General features: G+C 38.2%; 1 protein-coding gene across 1 annotated transcript in view; it reads right to left on the reverse strand.

Moving 5' to 3' along the window:
• Positions 1 to 21,331, reverse strand: part of LOC140229265 (uncharacterized) — a 76,942-nt gene that overhangs the window by 34,907 nt on the left and 20,704 nt on the right. Inside the window, exon 3 of the mRNA XM_072309575.1 lies at positions 21,225 to 21,331. Coding sequence (XP_072165676.1) covers positions 21,225 to 21,331 — 107 coding nt within the window. The remainder of the gene's footprint in view (positions 1 to 21,224) is intronic.

Here is a 21,331-nt window from a genome sequence, read left to right on the forward strand (position 1 = left end):
ATGAATACAGTGTACATATATCTGTTTAGATATAAATATGATTAAAGCAATATCATAACAGGTAAATACAACTTCAACTGCACACAATGAGGACAAGGATAGAAATGGTACAAGTGGGAAACAGTAAAGGGTACAGAGTACACAAATCATTTAGATAAAGATTGATGGTATCACAGCAATTACAATCTTTTACAATGTACAGCAATCAACCTTGTCGGCACCCTCTGCTCAGGAGGATAAAAAACCAGCCAAATTTAATTTTCTAAGTGACCATTTATTCTGTCCACCTTGCACAGAAACCAAACAGAAATCGTCTCACCCTACCCAGATTTTCTCGATACCTACCAACAACAAATAAATGGCTGATTTTACGGCTAACGACGGTCAACAACAGACAACTGACCAACCTATACCGTCTTGACTTTTTTACAAATCTAATTGCACTGATGTTACACTGCTGAAATCTATGGCCTCTAGTGCACATTACAAATCAAGCAGTGTTGAGTAACGTACTGGACTGTGCGCAGGGAGAGGGAGTCTAAAACATAGAATGGTAATTGAACTGCTGGACAGAGTGTGGCTACACAGTAGGTGGAAGAGCACAGCAAGGATAGGGGCACATTGTGAGAAAATTTGCCCACAAAATAGTATAAAGTCTTCTGATTAGGAGTTGTTCTTTCAAGAACATGAAGACACAGATAAACAGATAAACTACGTTGTAGCCCATTAAGGATAGGTTGACATTGCTTAAACATGCTTTTCTCATAGACACCTGCCCGAGTATACTAGGGACGAGTTTTCAATGGGTATCCACTATTAAGGTTTGACTGTATCCCCAAACAAAGTTAACGCTCCTCAATATTCTTGGCTATGAACAACTGTCAAATGTATTTTTTTTGCATACATGCATGAGACCCCAAGTATGCCTCATATCAATTTTTGGTGTTTTATCTGGGGGTGGGGTAGGGGGGCTTTCAAGTATGTGCGCGCAGGCATAAACACCAATATGAAAGTGTGCCACATTTAAAAGATAAACAATTAACAGTAGAAAGAAGAAACAAATCACAGCAAATTTAATTCAAAATGCCACCATCTTTTCCATTCATAAGACTTTGTGGCATTTATTGCAATTTTGGTCTTTTGAAAACAGGCCAAGAGAAAAATGAGCATGGACATTTCTGGCACAATCCACTGGCCGCAACTGCAAACAAATGCACCCATATTCGGCAAGCCGTCGTCACTCAGCACAGACTGTTAAAAGCTATCAAGACTGCACTCTGGGTATGGATCCCCCTTCCCGCGTCCTCGTGGTCACTTATCTTGACTGCAGGCAATGCACACGAGGACTGTCCCGGACTTGCGGCGGGACACGCACGTCATCATGAGTAAGTGCATTAGGACACGGCCCACTTCTAAACTGATTAAAGCCTCGTCAATCCTTAATTGGCATTTGCGGCCTAATAGGATCTGAGATTACCGCCGATCGTTTGTGGTGGCACCGCTCCATCTAAACAATGGGAAAACAGGATAATCTCGGAGGAAATGGTGCTGTGATACCCATTCACTAAATTGTTCCAAAAAAATAAAGCAGTAAATCTACTAAATCTCAGAAATACAAATTTTCCCTTTAAAACGGATGTCATATACAAATACCAAATCTCTTTAACCCATTGAAGACTAGTCTTGAGTACACTCGGTCAAGTGTCAATGGGAAATACGTATTATAGCAAAATCAGCCCATCCTCAATGGGGTTAATGACCAACACTGCATTCTCAACCTAATCTATGACTAATTATCATATCAAAAAAGTTTATCAGTGATAGGGTGTGACGACTTTGTACTACTTCTGGTTACTGTCACGCATCATTTACCCATACTAGTTGTTTGACGAATCCCAGGCATGTTTTTCTTTATTATGTCTGTGGCAACTATTTACCTCTATTTCAGGAAAAAGCAATATCTCCCGGCATGCTTATTAGCTCTGAGTCTTTGACAATTTGATATTGATTTGACCCAAAGCAAGACACAAACCCTGTCCACCATAGAATTTCCCTGCATACCTCTTTTATTCTCTCTCTCTTTTATCCACCCGAAAGTATGCACAGGCATATTACACAGTCTGCCTTTCATTTGCTTGGCCTCACCTACATGTAGTTCAAATTACTTACTCTAACCAAAATGTTTCTGCTTGATTTAAGAATTTGGTTTTAAAATTCATCTAAGAGGAACTCTTAAAGAGAAACCACATAGCATTGCTGGGGTGACAAGACCGTGTATCTGAAATTTTGGCAAGAATCACTTTTTTGGATAAATTATCAGATAATCAGTTAAGAGATATCCTGTTCAAATCCTAGCTGTTCTACCCCAAAAATGAAGCCACCATGACATGTCAAAGGAAAGGTGATCCCATTTGTTACAGTGCTTTGGCTGTCATGTTTTTCAGCTTCCTGGACATATGACATTTTTGAGATGCGAGGTTTTGTCACCGGCCAACAGCGATATGTGTATTGTCTATCAGAAATGTCTCATGCATCATGTCCATAGATGCTTTTATTCCATTTGTCTCATTCTTTTAGTTGATTTGACAACAGAGCAGGAGACGCAGAGTGATGTGCAGGCAATTTTCTTGAAAGACGATTTTGCCGGACGAGCAAATTTGGCGCATAAACATGTTATGGTTGGTGTACGCGTGACGAGAATTCCAGGAGACGTGCCGGCAAAACTGCCCAACTAGGGCATGAGAAACCTGGATATAACAGCCCCTCTGTGCCGTACAATGTGACAGCAGTGCTGTGGAATCTTTAAAGCACCATTATGGAAATGGAAATAGATCACCGGAAAAAGATTTGTCGTGGAGAAATGCAGATTATATAGCAGACGACCTTATGAGATGAATCCCAATTTTGACTGAAGGCACCCTAAAAACTTTGATAGATTGATGACAATTCCACAGAATTTGGATGAATGTATGCCATTCTGTAATGACCTTCTGAATGCTAGCAAAGTATTGAATATGACTGTTTTAGGTTATCTGATTGAGTAGCCATGTAAGCCATGTGACCCCAATATTGCTTGAGTGATATACATATCATAATTTGTCAAGAAGGTATCACTGACTTATACTTATCTCTTCAGGTAGATCTCTACAATATAACGTGGCCTGATTTTTCCCAACTGCATGATGGAGTATTAAGCCTTTTACTAAGTAGAATACTTAACATCCTGCACTTTACTCAAATTGGCAAATACTACATGTTTTAATATCTTTCTGGCTTCTCGAATCTGTATTCCCGAAAGCAAAAAAAAAAAAAAAAATGAATCACAAGCCCCCTACCCCCCCCCCCCCAAAAAAAAAGAGGAAATGACACATGTTACTATTCAATGTAGAACCTGGAATTTTTCCCCCTTTTTTCATAGATGAGATGCACTGCTTGTCTCAATGCCTCATCTGGCTATATTATTAGGAACCGCACTGATTGATGGGGGTCGGATTTGATCAGTGAGGGGGGCAGAATAAGGGGGATGGTCTCCACGGCTCGGGAGAAATACGAGCCCCGCTCGCTGGAAGGCGAGCACGGGCGCGCGATTCAATGTCACATCGGGCAATCATCATTTTCGGCATGAAAATAAGGGGATGCTGCTACTGGAATGCAACCCACGTAACTCACTTGCAGGGAGCTGAAGTGATTAAATTCACAAGGATGGCACTTTTCCCCTCCATTTCCTCCGTTACAAAGAGCAATGCTGGTTTGTGATAAGAGGGCTTGTCATACAGGAGTGTGATAAGTAGCTATGCTCAAGCATGCTGAAGCATACTATAATAAATGTACATTAATAATGACACTCAAAATAATAGGAATGATGATAATTCTTTTTAGTAATTTTATAACGATGATAAAAGAACAGCACTTGATATCCCTTACAAAAATGACCCATGATGATAACATTAACAATAATATCAAAAGTATTTCAAGTACAATGATAATATTATCACCAATTATAATGCCAATACAGACTTTGGTAACTTAAACATTGTAATATAATGGATCATCTCAGTTTGTTGGCTTTATTTTGGGTTTACCTTGGTCAGTGTTTTTACTCACAGTTATTCTCTCATCATGCCCTGTCTCCATGGAAGGTGAGGATACCATAATGGTCTAGTTTGGGTTTGGTTTGATTCAGTTTTGTTTGGGCTATTCCATTTACTGTAAAACAAGAAATGTTTGCGGCATAGAATTTTTTATGATTTGAAGCCAACGGCCATTTTTCGTGGCATGAAATTTTCGCAAATTGCCACTGGCATTCAATGTATATTGTTCAGGCATTCATGTGCATTTTAATTTTGTGAATCTTGGCTCCTTGCGAAATTGCATACATGCAAAAATTTGTGGTTTGCAGTATTCAACAATTTCACAGGCAGATATTTATGCCAAACAACTCGGCAGTTTGCACAATCTAATCATGATATTCAAGAAGAGCAGAGAGTGAAGCACAGTGCCATAGCAGTATAACTTTGTTGTGATTTACAGTTACACCTTGTAGATGATGAGGAAGGGTCCAGTTGCAAGTATTTTTTGCAAATTGGGACTTTGCAAGACAAATATGTGAGTAGCTGAATTTGCAATCAAGAAGCACAGTGACAAAAGTGAAATTAAGCATTATCCCTATTTGGGAGAAAAGTATGGGGTGTTTTCCAAACGTGAAGACAAATATAGCACATGCGCGGTAATGGAATCAATATTTTCTGCTTGTTGATTTCATGGATATCAGCTGACTGGTAAAATTTGTGAATAAACCATGTATACAGGACCCAAATATGAATAAAATGCCTTCAGTGTTCAAATAGAGAATAAGAAAAATGAGGCAAAAAAACCTCATAATAAATAAGGGTCAGTCACTTAATCATACAATTGACGTCTAAAAAGTCTTTTATCTGTTACAAAGGTAACAACTTTTTGAACGGCTATCGGACCGATGACACTATAATGTTGCCAATTGCACTGAGAAAAAAAAAAATCACTTGTTAGAATATATCTTAAAAAATGAAATTGATACACTCCTGATCACACAATTACTGGTGCCAGATGAAGCAATTTTTCTGACTTTCTTACCACTAACTACCAGAGAGATACCAACATGGTGGGCATCTAATGCATATTACCCATGAAGTTCACAAGATTTCATAACACCAGAGAGAAGCAAGAGTGGCCATGTACCCTCCTTCTTCTAACTTGATGTTAAGAATGCATCAAGACAAGTGAAAATCTACCCCCAAAAAAATAGATATATCTATAGTTACTCTCCAATTGAAAGACAAAGTGAAATAAAAATCTGAATCTGAGACAGGTGTGGTTTGGCATAAATTCAAACACTACGAAAACTCCAACACTTCCAAAGTGAAGTGATCTCGTCAAAGTTTGAAATGTCACTGCGATCCAATTTTTAAGTCATGCATAAACACAAGGAGAGAGAGAAGTTGTGGTGTTTCTCATGTAAAGGCACCCTATTTGCCATACCCCCAACCAACTTCACACCCCGGTAGGCCCTTCATTTACTCCTATCTCTATTCACAGCCATGCCCAAAACCTGAAGTCACTTAGTAATCCCCATTTCAGGTCAACATTTTTCCCCTCCTTTGGCCCCACCACCCCCCCCCCCTCCTTCACAGACAGCAAGGGTGTCAATATTTCTTTTCTCACGATTTTGCATCATCCTCTCGTATTTTTGAGACTGCAGCTTACGCACCACTTCAAGTGATCTTATAAAGGAACGTGTGCCCAGTTTGAAAAAAGTGCGCGGCAAGTGAGAACAAACAACCATGACTGTAAATGGAGAAACCCCCCCAAAACAAAAGCAACAAAAACAGACCAAAAAAAAGATAAAACAAGCAAGCACACACGCACACACACACACACACACACACACACACACACACACACACACGAGACATGAAAACTCGTCACATTGAGGACGAGTTAGGTGATACGCTTGTGGTCATCAGATGACAGTCATCTGTGATCGACAAAGAAAAGAATGTGATATAGGCACCTTGAAGTTATATTGAGCGTGCATGCGAAACCGTTTCGTAACCACTCGGCCACGGGTCATCCACGGAAATGGTAAGACAAAAAAAAAACAACAACAATGTATAGATATAAAAGGGGGAAAGTCAATGCCCACTCAACTAACGTGGCCGTGTGAACATCTATTGCATTGCTAGACGGAAAAGCGGCCTTGTAACGACTGAGGTCGCTATGCCATTTCTGGCAACTTGGGAAAAATACGTCCCGCAGACATAAAACCTATAATCGGCTGGTTTTGATACCTTGCCTTTAATCACAATTTTCAGTGTAATGACGTCATCAAATTACAAAACAATGACATGGTCTTGAAAGACAATTGTTCAAAGTACAACACCTCAGTCGTCGTCATTACATACTATGATCGGTTTGACAAAGTCAACCTGCAAAATTTGCTGCAGTCGAAGCAATGTGGTCTCCAACACACAAAAAAGAGGGATATGGCGTGTGTGTGTGTCTCTGTGTGTGTATAGGTGCGTTTATATACGAACGTGATTTCTACATGAACGAATATGTAATACAAAACTGAAGAAAAAAAAAAACAGTAAAGTAGCTAAGTATTTTGTTTCGTGATCTTGTGGGATTCGAACCCGCAACCTCACGTCTCTGAGACGTCGCCTTTAACCACTCGGCCACACGTCTCGACGGGAAAATATGGGGAACGTTATGGACTTGAAAGACATTTGTTCAATGTATAACACATTCATCGTACGTTGTCAGTTTGCTATTGACATGACGATCTATCACACGAATATGAGGCAGGCACTAGTACCTGTATGAAATTATTATAGGCATGGTTATCAAATTGCCTTAAAATTTCCTTATAATTGCCTTATTTTTACACACAGTTATGCTATCCCTTTAAACTCGTCACAGTTTAATTAGAATCATTAACATCATACATTAGTACCATATTCAGTTCCATAGCTGATTACGTTTGCTAATCAATTAAGATTAATTGTCTAGAATGTGTCATATGGCCAACCTGTATACACACGTATATACACACACACACAATGTTAAATGTATGTATCAAACATCTGTAACACAACTTTGAACTAACTGTAGGAATTATCGCTGCACTTATCATCCATACTTTTTATCACTATCTGAAACTCCACAAAAACCACTAATTGACAAATAATCATCAATACAGAAGACTGAATACCTTTTTTACAATGTATAGCTTGTTACATGTATAAATCAGCACAAAGTAACCACGACTACATTGTGTTACTAAATTGATATGAAGAAATTTCATTTAGTTACAATATACTCTATCAGTTTGAAAAGCCCAGCCTCCAAAACTATGATTTTGCAGCAATCGAAGTAATGCAGTCTCCAACGCAAAACAAAGGTATACTGTGTGAGTGTGTGCGTACAGGTGTGTTTACATGGAAACGTAATTTCTACATGGACGAAGGTGTAGTACTCCATTGAAGAAAAAAAAAAAGTAAAAAAAAAAATATTATTTTCTTTCGTGCTCTTGTGAGGATCGAACCCGTACGTGTGCAACCTCACGTTTCTAAGACGACGCCTCTACCCACTCGGCCATACGTCTCGACGAGAAAATTAGAGGAACGTAAACTTATGTACGTTAAAGATGAATCAGGAATCGTTTGGTCCTCATTCCATTCTCATTTTCAGTTTTAAATTGCAAAATTGTCAACCTCATGAGGAGATTTCAAAGAATAAAATGCATGATTACTGCAGCTTATTGTCACAGCTACAACATACTAAAGTTTCAGAGGAAATGAAGCAAAATCAGCTGAGATAAAGGTGCTTAAACGTTGTCAAGTCAATGCATGGTTTCTAAAAAAATCACCTCCCATAGACATAACACGTAAACTTGTCCGATTTTGCGTCTTTACCTTTAAACACAATTTAAAGCATGATGACGTCATCAAATTTCAAAACTATGACATGGACATGAAAGGCAAATGTTCAAAGTACAACATATCTGAATTTGGGATAATATTGAGCTTAAACAAAAGAGATACGAGCAAATGAATGTCAGAAACAGTACCTTAAAAAAATTAATTCCACTTTTTTGATTTCAGATAATGATATGATGACGTCATAATGTATTCATGGAGATATTGATACTTGAAACGTTATTTCCAATTCATATGTTTTTGTAATATGCAATAAAAACATAGGGTAACCAGACGTTTTAAAGAGCTATGGCGAAATAAACAAAGACATGTTTTTCGCTATATTTGCACATAGACGCGCACACGAAATTTCAACTTTGACGCCAACGCATTCCTTTGTTATAGGTCAAAATTGATCGGAAATCAAGGGATATTGTTGCTTAATGTATCAGGAATCCAAATCTGTCAAAAAATGTGCATTTTGATTTTGCTTACGCGCACTACGCGCGAAAATGTGCGGACGGACGCGAACGCGCGAAACGCTTAAAATTGTCTGAAACTTCGAGATTTCCCATTGGTAAGTTGTTTTGAGCCTTTTAAAAGTTTGACGCGCGCGTACGCGCGCGTAATAATGTCCTAGGTAATTAGCATTAAAATGTAAGATAGAGCGTGACCTGAACTTAATGTCCACCGAAAATGATACAGAAATGACCTTTAGTTATGAAGTTATGATCGATCATGTAACATGGTCCGAAAATCACAAAATGGCGCCTAGATGACGTCATAGATATGTTACTGTCATGAAAACCTTATTGTGGCTAGATTTTGTCATGAGACATGTTCCCTGAAAATGTCATGTTATTTCGTAATGTCATTCTTGAGATATTGATGACACAAAATTGTCCAGAAAGAAAGAAGAATAAAAAGAAATAAAGAGAGATTTTGACAATCACAATAGGTGATACGCTGATAGCGTATCACCTAAAAAGAAGATGAAGAGGAGTATATGTCCCAGCTGTGCATCTGATCCTCAGCAAACATTTACCCGGCAAAGATTAAAGGGTGTGTACAGTTCTGGTCGAGGTGTAGATTTAGCTTTTAACATTTTGCGAGATATTCAGAAACCACTCTATGAGATGTAAGGGGGAATGCAGTTCTAAGGGGTATCAAAAGTTTATTCGATGAAAATCGGTTTTGAAATGGCTGAGATATCCAAAAACAAGGTGAAACAAAAAGATCCTAATAAAGTTGTGGCATGTCGCCTTTTATTATTAGCACTTTTTTGGATATCTCAGTCATTTGAAAACCAATTTTCATCAAATAAACGTTGAATTCTTCTTAAAATCACATGCTCTTTCATATTTCATAAGAGGCTTTTCATTATCTCACTTAGGAATGTTCAAAACATGAATCCCTATCTCAACCAGTACTGTACAGTCCCTTTAAGCAGACTTGTTCCCAATCTGTGCCCAGCTGTCCTAGTTCTGACTCACTTCAGACGATGACAGCAAAACCGAGGAGGATGAAGGGTGGGAGTGGGGTGGGGCTGGGGAGAAGCAGCTTCTGGCTCAACGAAAATGATAAAACCCACACAATGGTAGTGACCATGGCCCCCTCCCTTCCTCACCCGCCCCCTATTCCTGCCCTGTTTCACCCAAGGACAAATGAAAAAAAAATGAACATTTCTTGATGCAGAGTGCAAAAGTGAAGGAGACTTGCGAGAATATGTTGTTTTTTTTTAATTCTGTCTTTTTCCTCTCGGATCAATTTTTCAGCAGTTACAGAAGGTATTTAGTGCAACAGAGAGACTTTTGGGGGTGGGAAGGGGTTTTGAATCCTCATTACAGCATCTTTGAATCATGATAGAAGACCACTGCATCAGTAGGGTGTTCCAGCACCATTGCATTTCACTTTTTAAGTGCTCCTCATAGGTTATGTACAAATCCCTTCCTTCACTTCTCAGTTGAGACAAAGAAAAAAAAATAGATACAAGAATGAAAGAAGGAAAAAAAGACAGATAACAAGAAAGAGTGAGAGAGTATATACAATGTATGTATGTGTCTGCCTTACTATTACAAAGGAAGGCCTATAAGTTACCCTACCTTGCCAGACAACTCAAGCTTAGACCTTACTTCCAACATGACAAGTGCTAATCGAGTTTCTCGATACTATACAAAAGGTCCCCCCCCCCCAACATATTCTCTCACCCTTCTAAAATGTTTGAGTGCATATGAGTGAGAAGAGATGGGGGGACATTATCCCCTGATGAACATTTCACAGCTTCTGATAGGGACTATTTTTCTTCGGGAACTGTGGAACAAATTTCACGCTGCGCTGGACGAACCGCGAGCACAAACAGGCATGGCTATTGCCTTGAGATGCGAAGGTCATTTGTCATGGAGGGGAGAGATGACGTGCCGCTGTATGGCATTGAGCGATGTTTTTTAATCTACATAGGTTGGGCCTGTTTTTTTGGCTTTTGTTCGTAGGTGCATGTGAGATACATGCAGATAGCCAACAGCGTACGCAGGAAGCACTTTCATTAGCAACTTCTTCAAGGCTGCATATCATTTTCTTATTGATGGCCACAATGAATTCTTTTTTTTTTTTTTTTGCTCTTATGAATTCACAGAAACATATTTTCGCTGACAGTGAAGGATAGTCTTGATGCATTTTTAGCTTCTCTGTAAGTCCTGCTTTAGTAAAAAATAATGGAAATTGTCTAGTTTGTGAAAAAGGGTTTTCTGTCATATAGCTTTTGCCCACAACTGACAGGCTCGAGGTATTGTTTTGATGATTCTTACTGTACGCCTTTGCTCAAGACCCAATGCAGTTTCTTACTCATATGCTCATATTTCATGTTAAAGGACAAGTTCACCTTCATAAACGTAAGGATTGAGAGAATGTAGCAATATTAGTAGAACACATCATTAAAAGTTTGAGGAAAATCGGACAATCCGTTCAAAAGTTATGAATTTTTGAAGTTCTTGTGCAGTCACCGCTGGATGAGAAGACTACTGCAGTGTATGATGTCACATGCGTACAACAATATCAGGGAAATATAAAGAGAATTTCACAAAATTTAATCTTTTGAAAAAAGTACACATTCCCGTGAATCGTTACTGACATATGTTATGGGTAATATTATTCCCATTGCCTTTAGAAAGAGGCAAGTCAAGTGCTCTTTTATTATGCGAAAAAAGTGAAAATATGTTGAATTTTCTTTTCATTTTCTTTATACGGTTGTACTCATATGACATCACGAGCCTTAGTAGTCTCCTCATCCAGCGGTTCCAACACAAAAGTTTTAAAAATTCATAACTTTTGCATCGATTGTCCAATTTTCCTCAAACTTTCACTGATGTGTTCTACTAATATTGCTGAATTCTCTTAATCCTTATGTTAATGAAGGTGAACTTGTCCTTTAAGCTCGACCACTTTTCTTCAAATTTTGTGAGAATATAGAGTAACACGTCATACATCACGCAGTAATATTTGAACCAAATGCAGTATCTAGAGGCATTAATAGCAGCTTCACTCTTAGACATCGACCCTTAATAGATTACAAATGCTCAGTAAGTTACATTCTCAATAACCTGTAACTTTTGGCTAAATCCAACCCTTAAACCTACACCTAAGCTAAAACCTACACCATAAACTCTAAACTCTAACCCTAATCCTAAATCTAAACCATAAACTTTCTTCCAAAGTAAGAGCATAGGGATACATAACTGCATGAGTGTCCTTTGCTTTTGCTGTACATGGCTTTAGACACACAAAGGATACATACACTGTAGCTCTTCATAAAACACACATGATCAACGAAACACATTGAACTGGCTCGCTTATTTCGCTGTAGAGAGCATGCGCATCCAAGTGTTGCTGAAGTGGAAATCCTTTAAATGGAAAACAAATTCAAAAGTAGAAAAAAATCTTCTTCTTCTTCTTCTTCTTCTTCTTCGATGTAGAGCTCACTGCCTCCCCATAACGCGGCACAATGTTTTGCTATGTTTATGTATTATCCGCTGCTAACACAGCATAGATACGCCATAACCTGGCAAAACAAGCATATTTGAGTTTTTCATGTACACCCGCTGAAAACAGCTAATTATTCTTAATATTGTCACGAGCATTCTGCTTACAAGCTGCATGGCTGCACCCTGTAAAAACCTCTTTTAGTTGTTATAATCATGCAATCATGCCGACTGCAAACGCAGTCCTCGATAATTGTGTTAGACCCGACAGTTACACAGAGTCTGTTCATTTCCATTTACCACCGACTGAATCCCCTGATTTGTATTCAACACCTCGATTCTACCGCATGGAAATTGTAAAATCACCCGTGATGTATTAAATGTCAAAAAGAAAAGAAAAGAAAAAAAAAATAGAAATGAAAATGTCGAGGGCGAATATGTTTTCCCCCTTTTTTTCGATTTGTATGTTTACACCGCTTTCACCATGTGAAAAGTGCGCAAAAATGCAAAAATGTAAAAAAAAAAGTGCAAAAAATTATTGCCTTCTGTGTCACTCTTAGCTCGTCATGAGAAATCATCATGCTGACTGTAAGCACAGTCATCAATTGTTTTGACTTGTATGTACACATCATAACATGTATCAATGTGAATAGCTTGCAAGCATGATGTAAACAAAGCAATTTTTTTGAAAAGCCATAACGTTTTCTTCTTTTTTTCGGTGTAGAGCTTATTGCTCACCATATTACGCCGCACAGTACTTTGCGACGTTTATATACCATCCGCTGTCACCACAGCATGTACGCCATAACCTGGCCAAATAAAGATATCTGAGTTAATCATGCATATATACCCACTGAAAACAACAATTAGTTTTCAATATCATGGTTACGAACTTCCTGCTAACAAGCTGACTGCAACAATGTTGTAAAACCTCCTTTAGTTGTCATGACAATGTAATCATGCCGACTGCAAATGCAGTCATCACTGTTATACTTCATTTGATTTGCATTTAACACCTCGACTTTACCCCATGGAAATTGTGAACCACACGTGGTGTATTAAAATGCAAAAAAAAAAAAAAAAATGAAAATGTCGAGGGCGAATGTACCCCCTCTTTTAAAATAATCTGCATGTAAACACTATATTCACTGTGTGAATAGTGTGCAAGAGTGATGTAAATAAAGTACCATTTTGAAAAGTCAAAAAAAAAAGTCTTCTTCTTCTTCTTCTTCTTCTTCTTCTTCTTCTTCTTCTTCTTCTTCTTCTTCTTCTTCTTCTTCTTCTTCTTCTTCTTCTTCTTCTTCTTCTTCTTCTTCTTTTTGGCTGAAGTACCCAAAAAGTAATGAACATGAGGTGAAGTCCTACCCTCTCTCTGTATCACACATGCAACCAGGGCCCTAATTGTCTAGAAAAATTTGTTCAAAGTTGCAAATAAGCACAAAAGCCATCCGTACATCTCGAATGCTAAATTCCAGATTGGCTGTAAGAAGAGATTCATATGGATCTGAATTAGGATTTATGGCTTACGGATCATAATGCAATGGGCCACAGGCCATTTCTTGCAAGGTCTATAATATGCATCCTCTTTTCTTGCAAGATCTACAAAATATCTCATTTACTTCTACAATTAAAAAAAAAAACTACAACAGCAGTTACCAGGCACTGATATCTGCTCCCTCTCCCTTGATGCTAAGATTATATCTTGATCATTCCTACCTCAAAAATTCTTCTTTGGAAATGCAGACCCTTGTTCTACTAAAGCAGAATAAAAGACTATTTAAAAAACACCAAAATATATATCTCGTCATCTTACACATATTATTATATACCTCATCGAACAGTTCTGGGCATGAGATTTGAAGAAAACTATATTTCCTGTCATAATTTCATGAATTACTCAGCTTGATGATGTCACCTCATTGGATCAAGAAACACCAGCCATTTCAAAAGTTGGATAATTAGTATTGTAGCATTATTCCACTGTTTCTTCAATTTTTAGTAGAGTTTAATATTTCCTCTATAGTTATGTATTTCTGAATTTTACTTTTGACATTATATTGTATATATCCTTTGTATTTCTGTGTATCTATGCTATACATGTACCTGTGTCTTGTACGTAGGTATGCATTCCATGTATATGTACTGATGTGTTCTTCTTGTATGTACAAATGCAAACAAGGCAAGTCTCTAGAAATGGACAATAAAATCAAATTGAATTGAATTGATATACATTTGATATCACTACCATATCTCCAGCGGTAACTCTTTAATGCCTTGTTTGTTTGTTTGCTATTTTGTATGTTTGCTTGTTAAATAGTTTGTGTGCATCTTTGATTGCTTGTATGGGGTTTGTATGGGGTACCAAACTTCCATAAATTATGGCAAGAATCGCTGACTCTTCTGAAACTCTTGTCAACTGAAAGAAATTTGATGAAAAACAGAATGATTCATTTGAAAAAAACAAAGAGCATAAAATCATACATTAAACAAACACACCAGACTGCTCTCAATTTTGTATTTCTCATGCAGTAACAGACTGCAGGAAAACTTTCCTGTTCCTGTTCCTATTCTTTCCTGTCTAGTATAAAAGAGGATATTGCAGTGTGAGAGGCAAGCAAGGGGAGTTTGAAAGGATGCATAGTTATATTGTAACACTGGCAGGATTGCAAAACGACGGCAGAACAGTGTTATCCCTGGAGTGCCATCAGAAAGTACATGCATTGTGTTCGGGGCGAAACTCAACTCCAGATGCGTGGCGGGAACTGCCACTTCATGCATTAAAACATTAGTGCTGTAACACGATTTTGTATAATCGTTTGCTGCCTCTGCGAGAACACAGCCTGGGCACATGACCGTGCATAAAATTATGTGTATCACAAAAACAGAGGATACGAAGAACAGCCAGCGGGACGGCCAGTGAGGGGAAGGGAAGGGGGGAAGGGAGAAAGCAGAAATCAAACATTGCACTCCGTCACGCTACCGTCACGCGGCTTGTATTCCACTGAGACAGCTGAGCAAATGAAGAGATGTAAATTCATTACTTTGAATTGCAAAGGCGCGAATTTGGCAACTTTGCTGTTTATAGTTCAAGCCTGTGGAGAAATCAAGCGCACAATTGTGTTGACCCAACACCGGCGGACCCACTTTCGTGCGATACAGTTCCTCCGTTTGCGCGGCATTAGGTGAGGTGAATCAATGCGCAAACTCCGGGAAGGGTTGGCAGCAACTTCCTTTTGAGGAGTAGAGTGATTGTAACACCTAATCACTAAAATGAGAACGCACCAAACTTCCTGGGGACCTTCTGGGGTTGGGTACCAATGGATCAAATCAATCCCAGTGCTTTGGCTGCCTCGAGCACATGATGTACGATTCATTCTTTCCTAATATCTATTTTCACACTTCTTCGAAAAACAGCACGGTTTGATTGTTTGTTTGTTTGTTTTTTGTCTTGTATAAAGTGGAAAATGCAAAATGATCACTAAGCTGCAGTTGAAGTCTGTCGAGTCACAAATTTCATAGTATAATTTTTCGAAACTTGAATGCAGTAATGGCACACACACACACACACACACATCAACATTTCATGAATGCTTTTTCAACAGCTAGATGTATCACCGGTGCAGATCAAAAGTTTAGGTACTTGTCCTTCAAAATATCAATGAAAACAAAAGTAGTTTTAAGAAAAGGGTGATTTCAAAATTTCACAGGGCTCACAGAGAATATAAAAACCGAATGATCAGTCATGGACACTGAATCTGCTGCCTTTGGAGAACAATGGCCCAATGTCAGAAAGGTATTTTACTTCAAATTCATGATTTCAATTTAGTCCATGGACCTAAACATGCATGAAATATAGTAGGCACAATTGACACATTTTGCCTTGATGTCAGCATGCATTAACTAATGGATGTCTTTCAACATGATCAGTCACAGCCATCTACACCATCAAAATTTCCACATAGAATATTAATCCTTCTACTTAAAAAAAAAAGAAGTTATATTCTGGTCTGTTTCTTATCTTATACAAAAACTAATCTCAATTTAAAAAAAAATAAGACATGATACACTAAAAAAAGGGGGGGGGGGGAAATGAAGGCTGTCAAAGTCTTAAAAAAGAGGAGTAAAAAAATTAACTCCCTGTACCTGTTATGCCAGACAGATATTCAGTGACACCTCCAGGGTTTGCTCGGGAGATATCTCCGCTTCTGATTGCCATCGATTAGCAGTCTTGTCTTTCGCCTCTATTGATTCATCACGGGCTGGCTAGGAGGTCTGAGCCGTACTCAGAACCAATTACAAAATAACACAAAACAGGACAAAATGGAACACACATCCACCCACCCACACACACCCACACACCCACACGCATGCACACAAACACATACAGATGCACACTCGCTAACATTTTATACTGCAACGGGCAACCGTAATCATCAATCATCATGGAAAAAATTGAGCGAACATGCTAACCTATTTGGCTTCATATACCAGCAGGTAAGGAGCATGTTGATCACATCTAGAAGCGAATCTCTTCCATTCTCCCACACTCACAAAGAAAGGCACATTTATCATAAAGTTGTCTTTTCAGTTGCAAATTTCACACTTTCAAGAATGAAACATCCCATTGATAAACTTACAATCAGGTAATATCTACACACAAACCTGTAAGTCATTGTTTGTTGGCTTTATTAAAGTAAATGTAGCTAAAAATGATGGCCCAGATGCAAAAAGTACGGTATGTCAGTTTTGTACATGTGCACATGAAATACAGACTTGTCAATGTTACGATACACTGTATGCCTCTGATAATCTGGAGAATTCTCAGCAAATCTGAAAAACGCCAAAGCAGGAACCTCCAGCATATATTTCAAAAGTGTTTCTATTGTCTCAGTATTAGTATTCTACTCACATACACACACAAATAATATTCATAGAAAAACAAATCTCTAGAAAAAAATCAAAAAGTTTAAATGGTTCTACCCTGCTCTGCAACTACAAACAGAAAAATTAAACGTAGTCAAATTGCTAAGAATAAAGTGAATCCATCAGTTTTCAAATTGGTGAAACCATGTGGGATTTATGCTTTTTCTATATATCCTGGTTATATCTAGGGGAGCAATTTAGTATTTTGATCGATTATGAGATACTGTGGATATACCATGAAAATCTGAAAGGCAAACAAAAAGAAGTGCATTTGGGTATTCAGTTGAAGTTTGGATAGTACTTTGCTCACACACTTACTGTATATCATATACTAGAAAAGCACTCGGAGAGCGCAGACCTCCACCAAGCAGCTCATTTCCACCCATACACGCATGCTGAAAATTGCCCGATTTCCCAATGATAAAGAAGCCCTTGTGTTTACTAATACCCTCGTCAGCTTTTTGCTGCATGGCGTCTCGAGGCAGAGCATTCCTTCTGGTGTGCGTATGTAAATTTCAAATACGCGCAGCTTGAACTCCCCAACTATTTGCCAAAAGACAAAAATCCTTCAAATATTAACAAAAATTCCAGGGTCAATACCAAAATTTAATTGTCTGTCCTTACATATCATTATCAACTTTTCCTGTAAGTTCCATCAAAATCCCTTCACAACTTCTCAAGCTATTTTGCAAACAAATAAACAAACAAACAAACCAATGCCAACACAAACAGAACCTTGGTAGAGGTAAAAAAAAAAAAAAAGAATGGTGAACACTAGCAGGTACTGTCTGGTAAGGGGAGAATACTAAGTACTGCCACATGGAAATTATGATTTGATGTAATTAATGATATTCATGGCAAACGTGCAGAGCTCCTTAGGGTCATTGGCAGCACAAATCAGCAATACAGTGCATACTTCTGTTAAAGGCATATGAAAGCAGTCAGACTGCTGTGCTGTATTCATCCAATTACTCCACAAGCTTGTCTGCTAAATCAAAGATTTTGAGATTACTCTCCTCTTTCTACTTATCGTCATCTCTTCCCTGGCTAAAACTCGCCGAGCCCCAAGGGAAAACCATTTATCTCCTCTTCTGCTGGCAAAAAGGTGGCTAGGTTCCATTCTCATAGAAAAAAATAAAAAACAAAACAAAATGAAGGTGGGAAATGCTGGAACGAAACAGCATCTTGCTAAAATTAGAAGCCATAATGGAATCGTCTTTCAAACCAACACGACAGATCCTTTCAAACTGCTCAGCAGCAGTTTGGCATCGTGATTATTCTCATGCACATTAAAAGCAAAACGTCATAACTGCTGTCAATTTTTTTCATTGCTTCCTCCTCAACGATTCCTCCAAGTAATGATGAAATTATGACTATCATCTGCTTTCATGCTTGAGGTTTTTATGCTCACAGGATCTTTGCCAAAGAAAAAATATGGGGGAGGGGGAGCCATTCTATAACAACAAATAAATCAGTATGTTTTCTTACAGATCGGCAGCCAGTAAACCTGCTTGGGATATTCTGGAGACTCTGTTACACATACGTGTAGCTACAATTTGGAGGGGGAAAAATTACTGTAAAACTAAATATTTTTGTGGCATGGAATTTTCGCAAATTGGAGCCGACGGCCTGTTTCGCGGCATGAACTTTTCGCGAGTTACCTCCAACATTCAATGCGTGTAGTGTAGACAAGAACTTTCACATGCATTTTAATTTTGTGAATCTTGGCTCTCGCGAAAGTAAAATGCATGTGAAAGTAAAATGCATGGAAACATTCCTCGTTTCACAGTAGGAGTACTTGCATGGCACTATTCTACGACTTATGCAACATATGACATGACAGCTAGGACTCTTGGCACATGAGGTTTTGGTACTATTCTAACTGCTGCCCCACTCCTTAGATAAGTATAATGTCAATAGTCAATGTGGTGTCTAGTGAGAACTGTGATTGAAATCTTAGATCAAACAAACAAACAAACAAACACAAAAAAGAAAGGTTTTCAGTCTTTGTGTGTGAAGACCACTCACAGCGTGGCTTGCTTATTGCTTCCAAGACAGCTTCACTGTGCTTTAATATCTCCTCTAATCAAAAAAAAAAAAAATCTAAAACAGACAAACAGAAAAGTATGAATGCAGAAGGATTGGTCTTTATTCTCTTCCAGTAGAGCCCTGAATGAAAATATCTCCACCTGAGTCCAAATTGGAACAAATGGGTCGGCAAATGGAACAAGCATTTGCAATCAATATCAAGCCATGCAGTGAAGACAAAAAAAAAAAAAGATCCCTCGAAATATTCACAGAAAATGACTTCTCTTCTCCAGCAGCAAATCAACATTATATATATACATAAACATACATGTATATGTGTGTGTATGCGTGAGTGTGTCTGTGTGTGTTTAAGTGCGTATGTGTGCAAACTATGAAGTTTTCTGTCACAACATGTACTGAAGCTGTAAAATGCTTTACATGTTCCCACAAGCGTGTAGCCAAGAAGAGGAGGATGGAGTATTTTAATTGATATGAATTCTAATAAATGAAATAAAGTGAAAGAATATTTGTGTTTAGAAATCATATGATGATGAGAGTTTGGAAAGTAGCATGTGTCATGTCTCTGAAGTTGGTAAAATGCAAGCTTCCTCATAATGAATGAAATACTACCGTTTTTCAAACATGTCATCTTAAAATACATATTGTTATTACTTTCACATCTACTAAAGATAGCAGTTCTAGTTTGGATATATGGAATCTCACATTAGGCACTGTGTATGAAAGATTTCAAGTTGAAAACTAATTAATCAAAACAGCCATTCAAAAAAAGTAAGCAAAAAAAATCAAAACGTACCTCTGCAAACTTTTTATTGACACTAGGAAAGGCAGTAAGAATCATGGTTTTTAAGAACTTTAAGAAATTAAAGTCAAACCTGGAAACTTGAAATCTGTCAAAATTATCTCTATCATATATAAATCCATTTTCAACTCAACTCAAAATTCTTATTCCCTTGACATCAGCTAACACGCCAAACCTGAAGGAGGCCAAAGCATGCAACATGTTTATTTTTATTTTTCAATACAGGAAGTAATAACACGGGCAAGAACAGATCTTCCTAAAATGCCAGGTTAGATATATATAAGTTTGATACACATCCAACAATGAACAAAGCTCATTTAAACATGTTGCAGATTTCCAATCATTCTCAAGAAGAGATAATGTGTTGAAACTAACATCTTACAAACCCTCTGGATGACAAAGTCTTATACCACTTTGACTAAGTCACTTGGGGATCACACAAGAGATTCACCAGGAAATCAAACATGGAACCCCCCCCCCCCCCCACAAAAAAAGAAAAAAATTCAAGTCTATAGCAAATGAGCTCCCAATCGAATATCTCTCATCCGCTCTTCTACAGTGGAAGTACATGTTATGGTACAAGCATAAAATGTCCCGCAAGGCATTGCTGGCATACTGGCCTTCGCTTTTCACTGGGGAGTTTACCCACAATGCCTCTCACACTACAGTGTCACCCAGGAGTTCCCAGGGACACTCCAGAGTCTACCAGGGATATTTCGAGGGTAAAATCTCTGAAAAGTCACCAGACATTTTACCCACGGCTTTACTGCGAAGATCTTTCACACCACGAGATGTCCATGTTCACTCAGGTGCACCCGGGTGAAATTAGCTAAGCGTGAAAGGGGTGTTAGACCAAATGCAATATTCAACACCATGCATGTCTCAAATGTTCAACTTAAGTAGACGGTTGGGACATTTGCACAGCTTGTAACCTTAAAGTTTCACTAGATTAATCCTTGTACAGCAAACAGCTTAATGTGCCCTTGACATTACACACTTCTACATGGCATGGACATCACATACTGCTATGCATACAAGATACATGTCGTCAGCTTAGAACCAGAAGGACACAATCGCATGCTAATATTTCAGCATAAATATCAACAATCAATTTCCAAGACATAAAAAGTTTACTTGATCAAAAGTGGGTAGATTTATAAGCACTGTTCCAAATATCAAGTAAAATAGTGCCCTTATGGTTTCAATTTATAACATTTCAATGAAAATGAAAATTATTTAAAATTGACACCATAATGTAGAGGAGATCAAGCTCGATAATGTGATACCAATAACTCAACATCCCCCCAGCCCCACCTCCCCCCCCCCCCCCCCCAAAAAAAAAAAATGTGATAGTGCCCTTCTGGTTCTCAGTCATGATGTTACGTGTTGTTCGATGCATGTTGTTTCTTGTTAATATGTCTACTTATCCACTAATTTCTTTGTTTTGAGATTTTTTTTTTTTTGTTTCTTTCTTGCTTTATTGTTGTATCTGACGCAATCAAAAAGATTCAAACTAGTAAGTACCTGATCTTGACCCCTTCCTGGATCTGGACTGGCCTGAGCTGGATGTCCACCATTTGGTCTTCGGTGTCATTGATCCCAAAGCATTGGAACGCTGTGTGACAGTTATC

Source organism: Diadema setosum, chromosome 1 (assembly GCF_964275005.1).
Source record: "Diadema setosum chromosome 1, eeDiaSeto1, whole genome shotgun sequence".
NCBI classification, from domain to species: domain Eukaryota; kingdom Metazoa; phylum Echinodermata; class Echinoidea; order Diadematoida; family Diadematidae; genus Diadema; species Diadema setosum.